Source organism: Eubalaena glacialis, chromosome 14 (genome assembly GCF_028564815.1).
Source record: "Eubalaena glacialis isolate mEubGla1 chromosome 14, mEubGla1.1.hap2.+ XY, whole genome shotgun sequence".
Lineage (NCBI taxonomy): Eukaryota > Metazoa > Chordata > Mammalia > Artiodactyla > Balaenidae > Eubalaena > Eubalaena glacialis.
In genome coordinates this window covers 39,087,952-39,111,224 of record NC_083729.1, presented here as the reverse complement: position 1 = coordinate 39,111,224, position 23,273 = coordinate 39,087,952, and the positions used below count along the sequence as shown (strand labels likewise).

The window sequence follows — 23,273 nt, the reverse complement described above, 5'->3', positions numbered from 1 at the left end:
GCCCGCCCGCTGCCCCAGCCGCTCGGCGCCCGCGCCCTCTCCCCGGCCCGGCCTCCCCAAGAGGATCCGCTGGATCATAAGACTGGCCGGCCCCGGGGGAGACGGCAACTTTGGGGAGGGCGGCGGAGGGGAGGGGCCTGGAGGCTCTCCCCGCCCAGCGCCGGCCCGGGCCCCCTCCCCGCTCGGCCCCGGAGGAGGGCGGGCCCAGGCGCCTCCCCGGATTGCGGGCTGCCGGCTCCGCGCCCCCGCCCGCCCGCCTGCCGGCTCCCGCGCCCCGCGCCCCGCCCGCGGCCGCCACTCGGCCCTGCCGGCTCACCCTAGCTTGACTCCCCGCGAGGGCTGTGGGGAGGGGGCGAGGAGGAGGAGCCGAGGAGGAGCGACGGGAGGAAGGTGAGACTGGGGGAGGGGGCCGAGCGACCAGCGCTCGCGAGGAGCCGAGGGCTCCTCGCGAAAGTGCGCGTAGCGCCCAGAAGCGTCCACAGGCTCCGATGCTGGGAGAAGACGTGGAGGCCTCTTGGGGGAACCGCGACGACTCTTATGACGCAATAGTCATGAAAAATTATTCACGTATATTTAAACTCCACCCGGAAGGCAGTATCCATTCTGTCGGCCTCTAAGTGCACAACAGAACTAGAAATCGGGAAGGAAGAAAGGGCAAGAGAGTTTAAAAAAATATTTTTTTTTAAGGCGCACGGGGTGATGGGGGAGGGGTGGCGGTGGTCCCTGAGCTGGAAAGTAGGGACTCCTGGCTTACTGCTCCGTCCCGCCTCCCACCATCCCCACCACCCCATGCTGTTCACGGCAGAGCTTGAGTCATTTACTACGAAACTGGTGTCTAAGGGAGTTACGGCATCTTGAACCACTGACGCACCCCCGCACCAGCCAAAAAAGGGACACTCTGCGACTCTGGATGCGGCGGGTGTACCTGTGCTCCCGCTAGAGGCGACATTCTCTGAGGCCCCTTTACAGTCCCAGTGTCCCTCGAAGGTGTTAGGTTGTGATCCCTGAGGAGTGATACACTCTAGAGATCTAAGACGTGGCCTGTGATCCAGGCAACAACCCCTGCCCTCCTGCCTGGGCGATGCTTGGAAACACCCGTCAGGCCAGGTGGCGTTCACTCGCCAACAGTGCTGCTTCTAACTTTAGGCCCTGGGGGAGGGGGGGGGGGGCACAGGATACCCTGCACGTTGACACCACACCCTCCCTCCCCTTGCTGACAGGAGATAAGTCGCTTCCTTTCATCAATTCACAGGATCAGAAAATGCTGTGTTGAGAGGCACCGCAGAGGTCAACTGGACCACCTCCCTTAGATCTCCCTGAGGTTGTAGGTAAGCAAATTGAGACGCAGAGAGGTGAAGTGGTTATCTCAAAGGCTTCCAGCTAATTCCAACATTCAAGGACTTGGAACACACTTTGGGAAATGCTCAGTTATGTCCTCATGCCACACTTCCCAGGCCTCAACTCTCAAACCCCAAATCTGATTTCCACTGTCCTGCAAGACTTCCTGGATTCTTGGAAGTTCCTTGTGGAGTCCCACTGGACGTCTCACCAGACCCCTCCATTTGTGTCTGAGTGTGGGTATTTACATTGCCAGCTGCTTTAGGTTACGCAGTGAATCTGGAAGATATTTTTTATGTACTGAATGACAGGTTAAGGAAGGCAGTTCAGTGCCTTGAAGTCAGATCTTGGTTCAAGACTAGTCTCTGCCACTTCCTTCTAGAGGGGAAGAAAGGAGGACTTGCCCCCTTTGCCTACAGGACTGCTTCTTCAGACAGCATTTGCTGGGACTGGAATTCTGAAAGGAGGGTCTATCAGGAGAGGTTAAGGAGCTACCGGATGCACTCAGCCTAGAGAGGGCATTTGGTTCTGGCTCTGACAGTACTTAGCAGTGTGACCTTGAGCATGCCACTTCTGTTCTCGGGGCCTCAGCTTTCTCATCTATAAATGTGAGCTCATCCATAAGGGTGAGATCAGGGCTCACCTTTGAGAACGCTAGGGCCCTTCACAATGTGTCCTGAGAGATCCTGGTAAAAGCTTTGGGCCAGGGGAGAAGCAGTTGCTAGAGACATGGGGACGGCCTTTTTGAGGGATAATGAGGTCTGTCGCAGGACTGGAGGATGGAGGCTTCCCCCATTGAGGACTCCAGCCTCTCAGTTCTCATGCTGCTTTTCAGTGAGGCAGATATTTACCAGGAATCCAGAGAGCTGGAGGATTAGCCCTAGAACCTTGAAAAATGGAAGGGACTCCAGGTTCTGGATGCTTTGGGAGAAACTCTGGGAATATCAGAACACTCCAAGTGCGGAACTGATGTCAGATGAATCATGCAGTGGTGACTTCATTGATGATGGTGACCTCATCCCTTTGGCACATAGAAAAGCCAACACTGACTGCCAGGAGTACTTTGAGCTCTGGACTGATTCCACCAGTTGAATGTAGAGTAGGAGGGAGACGGGAGAATTATCCTGGATGCCCAGGTCAGCCCAATGATGGGTTAGCTGGAAGGACCAAACAGATCTCAACAAATAATTACTATATAATGTGGTCAGTGCTGTGGTAGAGGATAAAGAACAGTCTTCGGGAAGTGCAGGGAGGCTGTTAGTACCTAGCTCTACATGTGCTGAGGAAGGATTTGCAGAAGGGTGTCATTGGCCTGGGGTTTAAGAGGCCAATAGGAGTAAGGTAAGAATGCCTGGGAAAGACAGCCCTGCCCCCCAGCAAGAAGGAACAGCACACAACTTCTTGGGAATGGTGAGCCATGTAGGTGGACAGAGTGCAAGATTAGTGGTGCAGGGGAACTGGTTTGTATGTAATTGAGAACTGTGTGATGCTGCCAGGCCATGGGCCTCTGGAAGCCACGTTGAGGGCATGCAGGGCCCCACCCAGGCATGCAGGGCTCCACCAGAACCTTGAAGAATGGAAGGGACTCACAGGATATTCGTGAGTTCCTATTTCTGGTTATCCCTGGGACCCTGTTGTACTACTGGTCTTCAGTTAGTCACTTGATTTAACAAGTCCCCCCTCCCTTTTTGCCTAGTGGGTGTGGGTTGGTTTTCTGTCACTGGTAACCAAAGGGATCTTTACTATGTTAGTATTATCACTACAGTTGAAATAGGTGATGTGCAGAGAAATTCAGAAATTTGCCCAAAGTCTTGTAGCTGGTAAGTGGCATAGCTAGCTTTCAAAATGATCAGTCTTCTGAGCTCATGCTACTTCCCATGTTCCACATGAAGGAGGCATTAAAAGTTTTTCAGTAGGAAATCACAAGTTTAGAGCTGTCTTTTGAGAAGATCACTTTGGGAGTGGTGTTAGAACATGGATTTAGAGGGGACGAGAGTGAAGGCAGAGAAAGTGAGAGAGGTCACGAAGGTCTGAACCAGGCATGGCTGTGAAAATGAAGAGGAGGCCATGAGTAGCAGGATATTTTAATTAATTAATTTTTGGCTGCATTGGGTCTTTGTTGCTGTGCGTGGGCTTTCTCTAGTTGTGGTGAGCGGGGGCTACTCTTTGTTGTGGTATGCGGGCTTCTCATTGCAGTGGCTTCTTTTGTTGTGGCGCATGGGCTCTAGGCACGTGGGCTTCAGTAGTTGTAGCACGTGGGCTCAGTAGTTGTGGCTCACAGGCTCTAGAGCGCAGGCTCAGTAGTTGTGGCACACAGGCTTAGTTGCTCCGTGGCATGTGAGATCTTCCCGGACCAGGGCTCGAACCCGTGTCCCCTGCATTGGCAGGTGGATTCTTAACCACTGCACCACCAGGGAAGTCCCTAGCAGGATATTTAGATGACCAAGTCCACGGGGCTTGGTAACACAGCATGGGGAAGGGCTGGGATAACTCTGAGGCGTTATCCATTGACGTATGATTCCATTGATGTATTCCTTCTCTCCATTCCTTTGTAATCTCCTCTGTTTTTATCCTCCTTATTTTAGTTTTCTTCCTTACTTTTAAAAACTTTCCCATCTCCTCTTGGTGCCTAACTGTGAGACCAACTGCCTAAATCAAGCTGAGAGTAGATCTCCAGAAGGACATTAAGTTTCTGTCATTTTGTTTGTGTTCCCTCACATTTACCCCCAAAATGGAAAACTGAATTCCAATGGATCATTTGGTGTCATGATGCTTTGGGTTGCAAGTAATAGGAAAGTCAACCCAAACTGGCTTCAACAGCAAAGGGAGTATATGGACTTCTTTGACTGAAGCATACAGAAGTAGCTCAAGCTTTGGGCATGGCTTGATCAAAACTCTGGTTCTATTTTTTTCTGCACTTCTCTCAGTTTTTCTCTTCTCTTTGGGCCAACTTCCTATTTAGGTTGCTTTCTCTCTTGAAAACAAAATGGTTTTACCAGGTCCAGGCATTACCACCCGTACACCACACTGCCCAGGAGGAGAAAGAGCTTCTCTTGACTCAGTGATTACACAAAAGTCTTGGACTTCCTCTGATCAGATTAGCTGAGTTCATCATGGTGGCCAGCAGAATGTCAGATGCTCGTTGCCTTAGGCCTGGGCTACTGGCCATCCCTGAAACCATCACTGTGAAGGGATTGGGACTATTCTGATTAGGCCTATCGGGGCCCACCCCAAGGCCAGGATTTTAATCCCACTTAGATTCTATGGTTCCTGCACAGCGGGCGGTAGGCATGGGGGGAATATATGCTGGGGAGGCAACCAGCAATATCTATTACATCTGGATTGTTGCCCACCAGTCAAAGTTTCTAGGCCTCCCCAAGCTATACTAGAAATAAAGAACTTTAGGAAAAGCAGATTTCAAGGGAAGAAGTAAGTGAGAAGGATCTAAGTCAAATCTATGATTTGTTTCAAATTTCAGTCAGTTGGTTTGTCAGTACATGAATCCATGCTTGGTGTGAATCCCTAATTCTTGGCTGATAGTAGGTACACTTTCCCCCCTTCAAATTTCCTTCTTAGAGTTATACTGGTAAGGAGGTAAGTGGTTATCATCCTTTTACCCCGTCCCCTCTGCTCTTCAGTTATGCTTCTTTTCTCCATACATGCTTCTTTTCTCTTTTCAGACTGCAGACTCTTCATTCCCCAGGGCTCTCTTGCTTCCCAGACTCCACCTGTCCCACCTTCATAGCATCATGCTATGTGCCATACCTATTCCTCTTTTCCTTCCCACCACTAAAACCTCCCATCTGCATCCTTTTCTCTTAGGGCTCAGATGTAATATACATTGCACAATTTTTTAGCTAAGATACTAATGGCTTAAACACTGCAGCAATTTCTTAAAGGTCAATGGTTCCTAATGATCAGAATGATAAAAAAACCCAATAAATCTGGCTCACTTGTTTTTCATTTCTAGTTATGTTTCTAGAATGCATCTAGATCTCTTTTTTCCAGTTCATTACATACCAGGAAATCAGAAGTAAACACCAGCCTCTGAGAATTTGGGCTCAAGCATCTTTAATAATGTTTTCCGATCTTCATTTCTAACTATCTTTTGCTGCAGCCTAGGTCAGGAGACCAGTCATTATAACTGATGGCATTGCCACCATTGCTGAATCATGAAAAGGACACTTCTTTAGAGGTTGCTGGTGCAGAATCCTCATATGATCTGGGAGTGACCACCTCTTAAAAGGTCCAAAGGAGGCTGGATCATAGATCCCTCTTCCAGAAATGAAATTAATGATTTTATTCCAGGCTTCAGTACTAAGAGTGCCAGAAAACCATCCAAGACTCATTTATGATTGTTCTTGCATAGTGGATGTTGTGGTCACTGAGTATTATAAGCACATTTTGAATTTGGGAAATCTTCCACTTTGTAAGTCGTGGTAGGAAGAAAAGATCACCCCTTATGGAAGCCGAAAGTTACAGACTCTTGCTTTCATTGTCAGACTCAAGAGCTAAAGTGACTAGAGTTAAATACAGGGCACACTTTCTGGAGGTTGCAACTTTAGTGTTGGGTACACAACTCAGTACTAAACACAGGAAGTGGCACATAGGGTGGGTGGTGGTGTTGGTTGTGGTGTAACTGAGTTCCTGGTGCAGAAGTGACTGCTGTACACACTGACTATCTAGAATTTGGTGGCAGCAATGATACCAGAAGTAGTTTTCTCATCAGAGCAGGTCCTGAGGTGTGTGTTGGGCGTGGTTCCTGTGAAGACAGTCTTGAGCAGCTTTTCTAGCCTGCCCACTATCTTGTGTGCTATGCATGATCCTTGGAGGTTCCTTTTCTGTTCAGTTAGCCACTGACAGCTTCTGTTCCTTGCACCGAAGCCTCTTGAGAAGAGGTTGGAGGAGTGGATCACTATATTGAATGTGCTTCACACAGTGGGAGCAGAGATTCCCACTTCTACCAGACCTACATCTGTCTTAGTCCATTCGGGCTGCTATAACAAAATGCCACACACTGGGTAGCTAATAAACAACAGAAATTTATTTTTCATAGTTCTGGGGGATGGAAATCCAGGATCAGGGTACCAGCATGGTTGGGGAGGGCCCTCTTCTGGGTTGCAGACATGGCAGAAGGGGCAAAGGGACTCTGTTGGGCCTCTTTTATAAGGGCGCTAATCCCACTCATGAGGGCTCTACCCTCATGACCTACTCACCTCTCGAAGGCCCCTACTAAGACCATTACTTTGGGCATTAGGTTCCAACATATGAATTTTGCGGGAACACGTTCAACCTATATACCTTCCTAATGTAAGCAATTCAAAACTTGCACAAAATATATGAAATCACCGTTTTCAGATATTGAACATAGCACAGGACTGTGATTCCTGAAAGAAAGGAACAAATGAGGCAAGCTCTACTATTACCCTTTCTGCTGGAAGTACTTTCTGAATTGCAGCACAGTAAGGGGGGACCAAAGTTGACCATAGTGGTCTTGCTGAGTCGAAGAGACAGCTGAGGGGATAGCTGAGGAGACTTTTCAAGGCTGAGTACCAGAGAGGAGGGAGTGTCCTCTTGAGTCTGTTGCTGATACTAAGTTGCTCATGCATAGAGTGAAACTCCACCATGGTAGGCAAAGAACTGCCAGGGAACATGAGCTGATTGGTTCCCAGGGCTCACACAGGGCTGGGGGATGTTTGAGTTTCAACCAGCCAATGTGAAGAGACCTATTGAATGTCCAGAGAAATCAGTAGAAACTCCAGAAGGGTTATGCATTAGTAGAAGGGCTAAATTAGCCCTAAAGTAAAAGCAATTCTAGACCCCCAAGCCTCGTATAGAACGAGTTTATCCACTATTATGATAACTGCTGAGCAAAACAAATTTCATCATTCTTTTAAGGACAACAACAAAATAAAGACATTGAACAACATAAATTTCAGAAGGTCAAGAATCACTAGATATGTAAAGAATAGAGAACTGTAACCAGAAAAAGCAGTCAATAGAAGCAAACCCAGAAATGACAGAGGTAATGGAATTAGCAGGCAAAGACTTAAAAAGGAATTAGAAATAAACCCAAAGATTTAAAGGAAAATGTGAACGTGGGGAGGAAGGAAATGGAAGATATGAAAAGGAACCAAGGGCTTCCCTGGTGGTGCAGTGGTTAAGAATCTGCCTGCCAATGCAGGGGACACAAGAGAAGCCACTGCACTGAGAAGCCCGCACAACGCAACGAAGTGTAGCCCTCGCTCGCCGCAACTAGAGAAAGCCCGTGCGCAGCAACGTAGACCCAATGCAGCCAAAAATAAATAAATAAATTTTTAAAAAAAGGAACCAAATTGAACTTCTAAAGTTTAAGAATACAATACCTGAGATGAAAAATTCACTGACTGAGCTTAACAGGTGACTGGACACTGTAGAAGAAAGTACCTGTGACATTGAAGACATAGCAGTATCCAAACTAAAGAGAAAAAGACTAATGGAATAAAACAAAACAAAAAACACCATAGCTGTATCCTAAACTCCGCATTCCTGAGACCTTCAGTTAAAGATAGGAATTTCCAGCAGATGTCATTGGGGCAGGACTAACTGTCAACCCCTTTACAATGATAGTGAAATAATTTTTAAAAAATTAATTAATTAATTTTTATTTTTGGCTGCGTTGGGTCTTCATTGCTGTGCGTGGGCTTCTCATTAGGGTGGTTTCTCTTGTTGCAGAGCACAGGCTCTAGGCGCCGTTGTGGTACGCGGGCTCAGTAGTTGTGGCTCGTGGGCTCTAGAGTGCAGGCTCAGTACTTGTGGCGCATGGGCTTAGTTGCTTCGCGGCATGTGGGATCTTCCCGGACCAGAGCTCAAACCCGTGTCCCCTGCATTGGCAGGTGGATTCTTAATCACTGCACCACCAGGGAAGTCCCTGAAATAATTTTATGTTGGTTGGTAAATGCTTCCTACCCTGAACCCACCTCTACCCCCACCATGCTCCAGTCAACCCAGGCCTTTCCCTCGCTCCCTCTGACTTTCTGATTCAACATCTAAAGGGTAATGTCCCCAGCAGAGAAGGAGGCCTTCAAGACCCTGTTCCAGCAGAGGCAGGACTATTCTGGTTGGTTAGTCGTTAATTATGTCGAGTGTCATGCCTGAGTGGGGTGTAGGTTAGGATTGTGAGAGCCTTGCCTGGGCCTTCAAATCACCTGTCTGAGTAGAATAGTCTCAACCAGAGGACCCTGGGCAAATTCATTTAAATAATTTAGATTTTAAAAATTCTTGTTGAGCTCTGTGTTGCAGGAATGTGGGTGGGACAGGAGGAGGTGTCCCCCTTGTGGCAGGCCACTGCAGCACCTCTTCCATCTTCATATTCCTCTCTCCTCATCTGAAAGAGAGTTACAAATCCCTAGGATTGTGACAGTCTATACGGGAGACTCTTTCCTCACTACCCATCCCTTCATCTGTGGGTCCAACAAATAATGCTTAATGCTACTGCTATGTACTAGACTCTGGGTGAAGTGTTAAGATGAGTGCAGAGGGGGTCAGAAATAGCACTTTTCCCAACCAGGTCATTGTGGAAGTCACTATGCATGGTGAGGGACAGAGTTGGGTGGATACACTCTCCTCCTTGCAACCCAGTACCTTCCCTGCGTCTGGGGTTGAGCTGTGTCTCTCAGCAGAGGTGAAGCCAGTCAGGACCTATCACAGTGAGAGTTAAGTCAATACTAAAGGAGCGTTTGGCATCTGAATGCATCCCCTGATCTGGGGACGGGTACCAAACGTTGCTCCTGATGTCCCTGAACAAGCAGAGCATCTGCTCTCTCGGGCCTGTCCCTGACTCTGGCTCAGAGGCTGGAGGCTTGGCCAGCCAGCTCCCTCTGAAGGGCTTGTATCCTGGGGCTCCTTGCTGACTTCAAACCCACCCTCTGGCCCCTGGAGGCTTTCTGGGCTGACTGCTGGCCCGCATCTACCACCCCACAGACAGCTTGGGAGTGCGGTTCTGGGAAGGACAGGATGACTGGGGAGGTGTTTTGTGAATGACGACCTCTGATGTTCACCTAGCACTTTACAAAGCTTCTTCAGTCCTCACATCATTTGGCTTTCACAAAATTCCTCATTAACACCCTTTCTGTAAACAGATGAGGCTTTGTGTCTTTATCCAGATGGAATTCAGGCAGATTGTGAACCTTTATCCAGATCACCCAGCCTGAGTGACATCAGGACCAAAACTTTTACCTTTGATGCTCCTTCCAGCGCACTTCTCATGACACCAGCTATGGCCCATGGGGGCATCCGAGCCAGAGAGAGGCCTCCTACTTCAGGGGCAGCCTGGTTCCCACCCTTGGTTACCATCCCGTGATGTCCTGTGACCAACCAGCCCGTGGGACACACTCAATAGATACTAGCCATATAAGCTGCTTATACATCTTGTAGCCAGAATCTCAGACCACTCCCACCCACCCCCATCCCCACCTTAAAAGAGGCCTGTTTTGGGGGATGAATACTTTGATAAATCGATTGTGGGAGAACTTCGAAGGGTCTGCTTGAGTAACGATGGTTGTTTTCTAAGGAGGGTGGATTCAATTAACATGAAGTCAGTGTTTTCCAAATGTTTTGTACGGCAAATCACAGTAACCCATACATTTTCCTTGTGAACCAGAATACGTATGTACGTATATATCATATATTTAACAAAAGTTTGACAGAACAACACTTAAACTTACTACCTGTAATGAACTCTGGGTTTTCTATTCCATTTGGTTTCACGGCCCACACTTTGAAAAACCCTGCTCTAGGGGCTCTGCTGAGTGGCTACCTGGCTGGCAGCTGGAGTTGAGTGCTCAGGACCACAAAGTTGTAAGAACTCCTACAACTAAACAACAAAAACAACTTGATTTTTAAAATGGGCAAAAGGCCTGAATAGACATTTCTCCAAAGAAAATATGTAAATGCCCAATATGCATATGAAAAGATGTTCAACATCACTAATCATTAGGAAAATGCAAATCAAAACTATAATGAGTACCACCTCACACCCATTAGGAAAGCTGTTATCAAAAAAACAGAAAATAACAAAAATTGGTGAGGATGTGAAGAAATTGGAACCCTTGCTGCATTGCTGGTGAGATTGTAAAATGGTGCAGCCACTGGGGAAAATGGTATGGCAGTTTCCTCAAAAAAGTAAACAGCATTGCCATATGATCCAGCAATTCCACTTCTAGGTAAGTACCCCAAAGAATTGAAAGCAGGGACTTGAACAGATATTTGTACACCCACATTCAGAGGAATGTTATTCACAATAGCCAAAAGGTGGAAGCAACCTGAATGTTATGCAGCCTTATAAAGGAAGGAGATTCTGACAAGTGCTATGACATGGATGAATCTTGAAGACATTATGCCAAGCGAAATAAGTCAGTCACAAAGGACAAATATTAAATGATTCCACCTATATGAGGTTTGTAGAATAATCAAATTCACAGACACGAAGTAGCATGGTGGTTGCCAGGGACTAGGGGGAGGAGGGAATGGGGGTTAGTGTTTGATGGGTACAGAGTTCTGGAGATGATTGGTGGTGTCCGTTGCACAACAATGTGAATATATTTAATGCCACTGAACATTACTTAGTGGTTAAAATGATAAAAACTTATGCATATTTTATCACAATAAGACAAAGAAAAAAGATAAATGGATTTTACTTTTCAAATGGGATTTCCGGCTTCTCTAAAATATCAGATCTTGTGCCCCCCAAGTCGCCATTTCCAAAAGGCAGCAGAAGCCTGGGCCCTTTAGGCAGGGATGAAACGGAAGGGCCTTTTTTTTGCAGGTTGGGGGAACCACCACTGAAAACCTTTAACTGTGCAACTTTGTGGCGAATTGCTCTTGGGGGGAACTTGATTCCTTTGAAGTAACCTTCCTGCAGATGTTTGAAAAGGAGAAATCAAGTTGTGAATTCTTTTTTTTATATATAAATTTTTTTGTTTTATTTATTTGTTTTTGGCTGCGTTGGGTCGTCGTTGCTGCGTGCGGCCTTTCTCTAATTGTGGCGAGCGGGGGCTACTCTTCATTGCAGTGCGCGGGCTTCTCATTGCAGTGGCCTCTTGTTGCAGAGCACAGGCTCTAGGCATGTGGGCTTCAGTAGTTGTGGCATGTGGGCTCAGTAATTGTGGCTCGCGGGCTCTAGAGCGCAAGCTCAGTAGTTGTGGCGCACGGGCTTAGTTGCTCCGCGGCATGTGGGATCTTCCTGGACCAGTGATCAAACCCGTGTCCCCTGCATTGGCAGGTGGATTCTTAACCACTGCGCCACCAGGGAAGCCCTAAGTTGTGAATTCTTAATGTAAATTATTTGGGGAGGAATGCTTCTGACCCTGCCTAGTTCTCTCCTTTATATTACCTGCCTGGCTCTAGTGGGCGTTAGCTTTCTCCAGCCCCAACCAAAGCCTGCTTTGCCACTGGGATGGAGTTCTTAGATTAAAACTGTATGTGGCCCCTTAGTTATCAGCAATTGAAGCAGAGATAAAGCTTTGTGGACACTTCTCTGATTTCCGCTCTGGGTGTCTCCTTTTACTTTCAGACCACATGAACTCTCTGGCTGCTGCTTTCTCTCCCCGCAGCTGGCTCCGGAGGGAGCAGGGTGCATCACACCCGCTTTCCCACATCTTCACGCTGAGCTGAGCTGAGCTGCTCAGCCCTGTGGGTGGAGCTGCAGCAGGTGCTGCCAGGGCCAGTCCCTGAGTCATCAAACCTGCTGGCTCTTGTACCACATCTCCTTCCATCTCCTGTTCATGTCCAAGCCCTCATCCATGCAGTCTCGACCTGGCATTTACTTACAGCCAGGCTCTCCTGCCTCCACAACCACCAGGCTAATCTTTCTAAACCCAGGTATGGCCAAGTTACATCCCTACTGAGAAGCCTTTGATAGGGCTCCTTAGCCTAATGTCCCAGCTCTCAGTCTGACATTTCAAACCTTCCCCAGTTGAACTCCGTCTTTCTAGACATCACTCACTCCCACTGCCACTGCAGGCCTGTCTGCTGCTGCCACACCAATCTGTTCTCTGCACTCAGACCTCCTACACATTCCCAGCATGGTGTCTCTGCCCACAGTGCTCTCCCTGTCTAGACGATCTCACTCTCTCTTCCTGCTTCTCAGAATTGTTTGTTCTTCAGTGTCCATCTGTACTTCTCCCTCCCAGCTTGACCCCCTGCTCCGAGGACGACTCCTTTAACTGAAGCCTGCGGCCACACAGCCTGTGTGCTCTCCTGGCTTTTATCCTATCCCATGTTGGGTTCAGGTACCTTTCCATATTTCTGAACCAAAGTCCTCTCTGGAAACCCCAAGGCATTGCTTCGAGTCAGGTATCCATCACAGCTTGATCGATTCTTGCCTATTTGGATAAATCCTCCTTCATGAGTACTGTCTACTTGCTAACCTTTTCCAGCTGACCTGCCTCCAGATAAAACATGTGTGGTCACTAATGGTGTGTCTCAAATCACCCACTACATGGTCTACCTGGTTGCAGAGCAGTTCATTATAAAAGAGCCCATGGTGAGCTTGGGAGGGGGTTTCAGGGATTGGATCCCTTCATTTGCTTAGCTTTCTTGGAACTGCTGATTCCTAACAGATCACACTGTAGTGTGATTTCCTGTTTACCTGTTCATCTCCCTCATGATGTCGTAGGCTTGGGAGGTGGGCTGGTGTCTGCTTGTTCTCTATCTCCAGTGCCTACACAGTGCCTGGCACATGGTAGATGTTCAACAAATATTTGTTGAAAGGCAGAAAAGGGAATGCCCCCTTCCCACGTTTATTTATTTATTTATAAATATTTAATTAATTAATTTATTTGGTTGCGGCAGGTGGGCTCCTTAGTTGTGACTCTCGGGCTCCTTAGTTGTGACTCTCAGGCTCCTTAGTTGTGGCATGTGTGCTCCTTAGTTGCGGCATGTGTGTTCCTTAGTTGAGGCCAGTGGGCTCCTTAGTTGTGGCTCATGGGCTCCTTAGTTGCGGCTCGCTGGCTCCTTAGTTGTGGCACGTGGGCTCCTTAATTGCAGCAGGTGGGCTACTTAGTTGCAGCTCGCAGGCTTCTTAGTTGCGGCTCGCTGGCTCCTTAGTCATGGCGTGAGAACTCTTAGTTGCGGCATGCATGTGGGATCTAGTTCCCGGACCAGGGATCAAACCCTGGCCTCCTGCATTGGGAGCATGGAGTCTTAACCACTGCTCCATCAGGGAAGTCCCCCTTCCCACATGTTTAGTATTTAAATTTAGTATTCTAAATTTCCTCGCCCACTTCCTGAGCCCTGCAAGTTGCCCCATGCTCCAAGCTCTGGAAAGCCCCTTCCCTTCCTCACTCTGTAATCTCTAAGTGTCTGGAGGCCCTGGTTTGGTGCTGCTTCTCTTTCAGCCAGGGTTACGGAGCCCATACCCAGACACATCCACCCTCAGACTTACTCACAAATCTCAGCTAGAATGAGGAACAGTTGCTTCAGGGTCTGGACAGGGCTCCAGGGTGACAGACACATTTTGCCCACCAAGCATGCCTGCCACCCCTTCCTCCCTCTAATGGTGATGAGGATTCCCCAAGGTGCACACCAGATCACACAGGTAAGGCCGGGAAAGAGAGATTTCCAAGCCCACACTTCCTCTAAGAACGCCTCTTATGCCTACAAATACAAAATCATCAGTTTTGAAATGTCTTCTTCCCTAAGGTCATAAGAAGGGGTTTCTGGGGATGCTGGCAATGTCCTGCTGCTTGACCCAGGTGCTGGTTACAGGATATTTGCCTCATAATAATTCATTAAGCCATACACTTTTCTGAATGTGTGTTACATTTCACAATAAAAAAAGAAAGTACCCCCCCGCCCCCGCCCCAGCCTCAGGGCCTTAATCCAATCAATTCATGTTTAACCAGTGCCTGTCTGCATCCAGCCCCTGCTAGAGAAAGAGATTCTTGTCCTCAAGGAATTTCCTGGAGGAAGGAAGGTAACTAGAGCATCAGAAGACTCCAAATCCAGCCCTGAATTATATCTGGAAAATAGGCCATGCTGTCATTTTGAGGAGGAGTCCAGAGGTCAAGGAGGTAGTGGGGCTCAAACTGGGCTGAAGATGTAGGTGGGATTTAGGTAAGTGGAGAGAAGCAGAGGAAGGCATTGTAGCTGAGAGGTAGGACTGAGCCTGATGTGTCTGGGGGGCAGTGAAGAAACCCTAGTACTGAATAGTTTATGGGAGTAAGACTGTCTTGGAGAGCTTTAGATCTGCCCCCAGCCCCAAACATGGGCGGGGTGGATGCCACTTACAGTGCAAGCCTGCCTTATCTGAATGGAGAATCCTGTGCCCTCGTGCAAGAGCAGACATGTGTGTTTCACATTTCTTAGTTCATTTTGTTGTTTTGTTCAAGCTACAGGCTCAAGTGGGCTCATAATCCCCATCCCAGACAGACTGGAAGTTACATCTGCCAGACACATTACTCGGGCACCTGAGTTCCTGCAGAGACACTTACTTGTTCAATTCCTGACTTTTAGCCCTGCCCGACCCTGCAGCTGCCTTCAAGTCCCAGCACTGATAGACTGAGTAGAAGTGGGAGTCACAGAAGAAGCTTGAGAACTCAGGACTGCAGATTCAGAGACTGTGGCAGGCTGTGGGATGACTCTACCCCAGCCTCAGCCCAAGAGCCCTGGAATTCCAGGACTTCACCTGCCATCACCAAGGATGTGGCTGGCCATCTGAGACGACGGGTGAATGTGCCATGAAGTGCTGGGAGGTTCCCAAACTCCATGCAGGGCTACTAATTTTAATATAAGGAAGCAAGACTAGGATGTGTTTCCACTTATTTTAGGGAGTGGAAATCAAATCAGTCATAAGTACTCTGTACACAAAAAGAGTGACTGTGATGAGGCTTAAAGCGGAGGAGAAGAGCTAGTAATAATATAGTAGTAGTAGTACTAGTGATGCTGATGATGACAGTAACTACCAAGTGTGAAGATTAACTTTGTGCTTAGCAGTATGCTAAACATTCACTTCTTTCATTTAAGCCTCACAATAATCCTATGATGTGCATGCTATTATTATTTCCATTTTACAGATGGAGAAACTGAGGCTTCAAGGCATGAGCTGCTTTCCCAAAGTCATACAAATGTTAAGTGCAGAAGTAGGATCTGAATTCCAGCAGTCTTACTCCAGCAACCATACTGTGGAAGCCGGCGATGCCTCCTTAAGCCCTGTCTGGGCTTGGAGAGGATGTCCTCCCTGATGGACCAGAGCATGCCAGCCCCTGTGGCTGGTGTGGTATTCTTACAGACTGTCTGGCAAGTTTTGCTTGCTCTGGTTTCTCACTAAAACAACCTTTGGATTTGGCTTCCCATGCGACTCACATACAGGAAAAGAGGGCCATGACCTGCCAACATGCCAGCTGTATTTTTCACTAGTAACTTAATAAACTGGCTGCCTGGGTTCACATACGTATCTGTTTCTGAGAGCTTGGTTAAGGTGAGCCCACCCCAGAGCTGAAGCCCACCATGTGCCAACTTAATTGAGATTCTGGGCATGCAAGCGTAGCCCCCAGCCGAGGCCTCTGTGCCAAGGAAATTCCTCTTGGCCTCCGTTTGGCTGGTTTGGCCCGCCTTCCCCAGTGACAGTCTGGCTCTTTGGATTCAAGCTGCCTGGTCAAACTGTGAGGGTCTGCAGAAAGAAGGAAGCAACAGTGCCAGGTTCCAGTGCGTGTTCCAAGTTCCACATTCCGCCTACAGACGCCCGGCGCCAGAGCAAAGGCTGGCCCTTGGCAGCAGACTGGTAAGGATTTGTCTGGTACATTTTTTCCTTTACACACTTAACCTGGGGCTTCCTGCATCTCTTACTCTCTCTGCTTTCATTCATGGTGGCTTCCAAAGCTGGTGATTAGCAGGGTTACCCAGAGAGCCCTTTTTTTTAAAACATATTTAATGGACTTGTCTTATTTAGGAGCAGAGAATGTTTTGCTCTGTTTGCAAAAGTGCAGTTTAAGAACAATTACATCCTAAAATAATGGGGAATGGGTGGGCTAAATCATTTTCTTTTTAACTTCCAATGACAGTTTGTAAGGTTGAACCCGAAGTCTTGGTCTTTGTCACAAACACGGGGTTGTTTTTCCACCAAGCTTGGTGAATGGGGCATCTTTCTGGGACAGCATTCTTTTTTTTTTTTTTTTAATTGTAAAAAACACATAACATGAAATCTACCCTCTTAACAAAATTTTAAGTGTACAGTACAGTATTAACTGTATGCACACTGTTGTACAGCAGATCTCTTTTTCACCTTGCATGATTGAAACTTTATACCCATTAAACACAACTTTCTAATTCCCCTCCACCTGGCCCCTGGCAACCATCATTCTACTTTCTGCTCCTATGAATTTGACTACTTTAGATACCTCATTTAAGTGTAATCATGCAGTATTTTTCCTGTGACTGGCTTATTTCACTTAGCATAATAATGTCCTCAAGTTTCATCCATTATGTAGCATATGACAGGATTTCCTTGTCATATTTAAGGCAAAATAATATTTCATTCAATGTATATACAACATTTTCTTTATCCATTCAATCATCAATAGACATTTAGGTTGTTTCCACGTCTTGGTTATTGTGAATAAAGCTCCAATGAACATGGGAATGCAAATATCTCTTTGAGATCCTGTTTTCAGTTCTTTTGGATAAATATCCAGAAGTGAGATTGTTGGATCATATGGGAGTCTTTAATCCATTTTGAGTTGATTTCTGTATATGATGTAAGATGAGGGTCCAATTTCATTCTTTTGCATGAGATATTTAGTTTTCCTAGTACCATTTGTTGAAGAGACTATTCCCATTGTGTAGTCTTGGCACCCTTGTTGAAGATTATTTTACTGTATTTGTGTGGGTTTATTTCTAGGATCTCTATTCTATTATATTGGTCTATCTGTCTGCTAGTACTATGCTGTTTCGATTACTGTAGGCTTGTAATATATTTTGAAGTTAGGAGTGTGAAGCCTCCAGCTTTGTTCTCTTTCAAGATTGTTTTTGCTATTCAGGGTTCTTTGTGGTTTCACATGCATTTTAGGATTGTTTTTTCTATTTCTTCAAAAATGCCATTGAGACTTTGATAGGAATAGCACTGAATTTGTAGATCACTTTGAGTAGTATGAACAGTATTAAGTCTTCTAAACCATGAACATGGGATGTCTTTCCATTTATTTGTGTCTTTAAATTCTTTCAGCAGTGATTTGTAGTTTTTAGTGTTCAAGTATTTAGCTTCCTTGGTTAAATTTATTCCTAGTATTTTGTTCTTTTTGATGATATTGTAAATGGAATTGTTTTCTTAACTTTCCTTTTGGATTATTCATTTTTATTGTATAGAAACAATTGCTTTTTATATGTTGATTTTGTATCTCTCCAATTTTGATGTCTTTTATGTCTTTCTCGTGTCTAATTGCTGTAGCTAGGACTTGCAATATTATGTTGAATAACAGTGGCAAGAGTGGACATCCTTGCCTTATTCCTGATGTTAGAAGAAAAGCTTTCAGTTTTTCACTGTTGTGTATGAATGATGTTAGCTGTGCACTTTTCATATATGACCTGCATTATATAGAGGTAATTTCCTTCTATTCCTAGTTCATTGAGTGTTTTTTTATCATGAAAGGGTGTTTAATTTCGTCAAATGCCTTTTCTGCATCTACTGAGATGATCATGTGATTTTATCTTTCTTTCTGTTAATGTGGTGTATCGCATTGATTGATTTTTGTATGTTGAACCATCCTTGCATTCCAGGGATAAATCCCACTTGGTCATGGTGTATAATTCTTTTAATGTGCTATTGAATTCAGTTTGCTAATATTTTGTTGAGATTTTTGCATCTGTGTTCATCAGGGATATTGGCTTGCAGTTTTCTTTTCTTGTAGTGTCTTTCTGGCTTTGGTATCAGGGTAATGCTGACCTCTTAAAATGAATTTGAAAGGGTTCCCTCCTCTTCAGTTTTTTGGAAGAGTTTTCAGGAGTTGTCATTAATTTTTTAAAAAATTTTTGTAGAATTCTCCTTTGAGGCTATCTGGTCTTGGGCTTTTTTTTTTTTGGTTGGGAGGTTTTGATTACTGATTCAATCTCCTTACTAGTTATAGATATGTTCAGATTTTCTATTTCTGCATGGTTCAGTCTTTGTAGGTGGTATGTTTCTAGGAATTTATCCATTTCTTTTAGGTTTTCCAATTTGTTGGTGTATGGTTGTTCAGAGTAGTCTCTTACAATGCTTTTTATTTATGTGGCATCAGTATAATGTCTTCTTTTTCATTTCTGATTTTATATATTTGAGTCTTCTCTTTTTTTCTTAGTCTAGCTAAAGGTTGTCAGTTTTATCTTTTCAAAAGCTAACTCTTAGTTTCATTGATTTTTTTCCATTTTTCTATTTCATTTATTTCTGCCCTAATTTTTATTATTTCCTTCCTTCTGCTAATTTTGGGCTTAGTTTTTCTTTTCCTAGTTCCTTAATATATAAAGCTAAGTTGCTTATTTGAAATCTTTCTTTTTAGATGTAGGCTTTTACCGCTATAAACTTTTCTTAGTACCGCTTTTGCTGCATCCCAAGTTTTGGTATGTGTATTTCATTTTTGTTTGTCTCAAGATATTTTCTAATTTCCCTTTAGATATCTTCTTTGATCCATTGGTTGTTCAAGAGCATGTTGTTTAATTTCTACATATTTGTGTTTTCCATTTTTCCTTCTGCTACTGATTTCTAGCTTAATTCCATTGTGGTCAGAAAAGATACTTGGTATGATTTCAGTTTTCTTAAGTTTGTTAAGACTTTGTTTGTGACCTAGCATGTAATCCATGCTGGAGAGTGTTAAAACTGTGCTTGAGAAAAATGTGTGTTTTGCTGCTGTTGGTGGAATATTTTGCTATGTTGTCTGTTAGGTCTATTTGATCTATATCATTGTTAAAGTCCTCTGTTTCCTTATTGATCTTCTCTCTGGATAGTTTATTCATTATTGGAAGTGAGATATTGACATCTCTTAATATTACTGTGTTCCTGACTATTACTCCCTTCAGTTCTGTTAATGTTTACTTTATATATTTGGGTACTCTGATGTTGGGTGCATATATATCTATAGTTACTATATCTTCTTAGTGAATTGACCTTTTTATCATTATAAAATGTCCTTCTTTTACTCTTATGACAGTTTTTGACTTAAAATATATTTTATATGATATAAGTATGGCCACTCCTGCTCTCTTTTGGTTACCTTTAGCACAGAATATCTTTCTCCATCCTTTCACTTTCAGCCTATGTGTGTTCTTAAACCTAAAGTGAGTCTCCTGTAGACAGCATATAATTGGATCTTGTTTTTTTTTTAATTTATTCAGCCACTCTATAGCTTTTGACTAGGGAGTTTAATTTACATTTAAAATAGTTACTTATAAAGAAGGATGTGCTATTGTCATTTTGTTCATTGTTTTCTGTCTGTTTTGTAGCTTTTTTTGCCCCTTGCTTGATGTCTTTGTGTTTCACTGATTTGTTGTAGTGACATGATTTGATTCCTTTCTCATTTTTGTTTGTGAATCTGGATGTCTATTTCCTTCCTCAGACTTGGGGAGTTTGGAGCCATTATTTCTTCAAATAAGCTTTCTGCTCCTTTCTTTCTGTCTCTTCACCTTCTGGGTCTCCCATAATTCATATATTAATCCACTTGATAGTGTTCCGTATGTCTCTTAGGCTTTCTTCACTTTAAAAAAAATTTGCTTCTCCAACAATAGTAGATAATTTCAAATGGCCTGTCTTCGAGTTTGCTGATTATTTCCTCTCCATAATCAAGTCTGTTGTTGAACACCTCTAGTGAATTTTTCAATTCAGTTATTGTATTCTTTAGCTCCAAATTTTCTGTTTGGTTCTTTTTAATATTTTCCACCTCTTTATTGCTAGTCTTATTTTTTTCATATATCATTTTCCTGGGCTCATTAAGCATCTCAGTGAGTCTTTTTTTTTTCTTTTCCATTATGGTTTATTACAGGATATTGAATATAGTTTCCTGTGCTATACAATAGGACTGTATTGTTTATCCATTCTATATATAATAGTTTGCATCTGCTACTCCCAAACTCCCAATCCAACCCTCCCCCGCACACCCTACCCCTTGGCAACCACAAGTCTGTTCTCTATGTCTGTGAGTCTGTTTCTTTTTTGTAGATAAGTTCATTTATGTCATATTTTAGGTTCCACATATAAGTGATATCATATGGTATTTGTCTTTCTCTTTCTGACTTACTTCGTTTAGTACAATAATCTCTAAGTCCATCCATGTAGCTGCAAATGGCATTATTTCATTCTTTTTTATGACCGAGTAATATTCCATTGTATATATATATACCACATCTTCTTTATCCATTCATCTGTCGATGGACATTTAGGTTGTTTCCATGTCTTGGCTATTGTAAATAATGCTGCTATGAACATAGGGGTGCATGTATCTTTTCAAATTATAGTTTTGTCTGGATATATGCCCAGGAGTGGGGTTGCTGAATCATATGGCAACTCTATTTTTAATTTTTTGAGGAACCTCCATACTGTTCTCCATAGTGACTGCACCAATTTACATTCCCACCAACAGTATAGGAGGGTCCAGGGAGTCCTTTTTAAGATATGGATTCCCAGACCCTACTGGCAGAAATTCTAATTCAGTAGTCTGGAGTGGGGCCTGGAAAGCTGTATTTCTGAAAGTTCCCCTAGGTGATTCATATGTACATCTAGGTTTGGAAACCACTTCCATTTAAAAGACTACCTTCAACCCCTCCCACCTCACAGTTCTCTCCAGGATGCCACCATCTGCCTATGAGTTTTCTGTCTCTTTGTATCATTTGAGGCTCTAAAAATCTTTTTGCTTCAAGGCAACCTTCCTGGATTTTGCTTCAAGGCAACCTTCCTGTTTAACCACAAGTTTCTTATGACTCTCCCCAGCCCTCTCCAACCCAAAATGTGCCTACACTTTCCATTTTTGTATTAATTTGGCATTTCCATTCTCTCCACTTGCTATCTGTGATTGAGTCATTGCTGACTAGAAATCTTCTGGAGGTCTGCCCTAACCATCTCATTATTATTTTATGACAAAAAGGTGGTGAGTGTAGTAGAAATGGAACTCTGGGAACCCAGGTTTTGGTCTCTGTTCTACTAGCGTATGACCTTGGACAGGTTGCTTTCCCTCTCTGGGCTTCAGTTTCCTCATCTGTCAAATGATTCGTGAATAGATGGTCTCCATGATCCTTCCCTTTGGACTCTGACTATATCCTTCCTCCCCTCATGCATTCCACAGCTCAGAACGTGGAACTCTGGAGACACTCCTGAAACTCTGCCCTAAGTCAAAGGAACCAGAGAGTCCACCAGTTCTCCCTCCACCTCCCTTTCCAGGAGCAGCCATGGCCCTGAGTGATGTCAATGTGCAGAAGCAGATTAAGCACATGATGGCTTTCATTGAGCAGGAAGCCAATGAGAAGGCAGAAGAAATAGATGCCAAGGCTGAGGAAGAGTTCAACATTGAGAAAGGACGCCTTGTGCAAACCCAACGACTGAAGATTATGGAGTATTATGAGAAGAAAGAGAAGCGGATAGAGCAGCAGAAGAAAATCCAGATGTCTACCATGAGGAATCAGGCAAGGCTGAAAGTCCTGAGAGCCCGAAACGACCTCATCTCAGAGTTGCTGAATGATGCAAAGCTGAGACTCAGCAGGATTGTCGCAGACCCAGAATTTTACCAGGGGCTGCTGGATAAACTAGTGCTCCAGGGTCTGCTCCGACTGCTGGAGCCTGTGGTGATTGTGCGCTGCAGGCCACAGGACCTCCTCCTGGTGGAGGCTGCAGTGCAAAAAGCCATCCCTCAATACACGACAGTCTCCCACAAACGTGTGGAAGTCCAAGTTGACAGAGAGGTGCAACTGGCTACAGATGCAGCTGGAGGTGTGGAGGTCTACAGTGGTGATCAGAGGATAATGGTTTCCAATACTCTGGAAAGTCGACTGGATCTCTTATCCTGGCAAAAGATGCCAGAAATACGAAAGGCCTTGTTTGGAGCCAGTGCCAACAGGAAGTTCTTTATATAAGCCTCTAGGAAGTGAAGCTCATGTTGAACTTCTAAGCTATAAAAGCATGAGTTATCAGGACAAAGGAAACCAGTAATATCTCCTCCTCTTTTTTGCTCTGGTATTAGTCTATCTTCATGAAATACCCTTTGACTAGCTAAAGGCATTATACTTTGGAATAAAGCCTGACTTAATGCTTAGCAACCTATTTCCAATTTATCTATACATACTACAGCTTCTTGTCAGTTCTACAGTCTGGGTTGAAGGGAGTAGAGACATCTGCTCTTTAGCTCGTCCTCCAACTGAGTTGTGAATGGTATTCTTGACCTATGGGTCTGAGTGTTCTAAAGCTCTTCAATATGTATGTGAAGTTTGTTTTTCTTCTTTTGTCTTAGCTTATTGTTCTTATGTTATTTAATAAGGTCTAGAACACTTTTTCATGTGTAGAGGGTCAACTTCATGGGCGTATGGTGAGTGCAGTCACACAGAGCTGCATGTCAGAAGAGCCCAGCACTTGGGGTCTAATGCTTTATAGCCACTGTCTGGAAATTCTTAATTTTATTTTTGCATGTGTGCTTTATAAGTGAAGTCCAATGGGACTTTGGAACATGTGTCAGGGACTTGGACCTTGGCTCACATGTAGTACTAACTCCCGAAGCCTACCCATCTCCCTGGGATGAGTTCTTGACCACCCACTTCCCAGCGCCCTGGTGCTCCAAGACCCTGCCTTCCCTTCCCTCAACTAGTGCACATTGCTGCCCTCTGCCCCTGGTTAGGGCCCAGTGTGCATGCAGGGAGGGTCTGTATGCTCCGTAGAATCTTAGGGCTGGGCATAATGGTGGCCATCTCTGCTCAGGTTGGCAGCTCCATGGCACATTGAGCAGGTGACTTGG

At 44.9% G+C, this 23,273-nt stretch overlaps 1 protein-coding gene across 4 annotated transcripts; it reads left to right on the top strand.

Moving 5' to 3' along the window:
* Positions 1-249: 249 nt before the first annotated feature.
* Positions 250-22,538, top strand: ATP6V1E2 (ATPase H+ transporting V1 subunit E2). 4 transcript variants are annotated; one of them, XM_061168718.1, is made up of 4 exons: positions 250-390; positions 1,253-1,328; positions 15,393-16,099; positions 21,618-22,538. In XM_061168718.1, exon 4 carries the CDS (start codon positions 21,721-21,723, stop codon positions 22,399-22,401), a length of 681 nt encoding a protein of 226 aa, XP_061024701.1. In that variant the 5' UTR covers positions 250-390; positions 1,253-1,328; positions 15,393-16,099; positions 21,618-21,720; the 3' UTR covers positions 22,402-22,538. The 4 variants fall into 4 exon arrangements, 3 of the variants coding, with proteins under 3 accessions (XP_061024701.1, XP_061024703.1, XP_061024702.1); XR_009697231.1 differs by lacking the exons at positions 15,393-16,099; positions 21,618-22,538 and adding an exon at positions 14,709-15,386; XM_061168720.1 differs by lacking the exon at positions 15,393-16,099.
* Positions 22,539-23,273: the final 735 nt, after the last annotated feature.

What these genes read in the sequence shown, in the direction of transcription:
- ATP6V1E2 (XM_061168720.1), top strand. Translation starts at nt 21,721, where the DNA reads ATGGCCCTGAGTGATGTCAATGTGCAGAAGCAGATTAAGCACATGATG.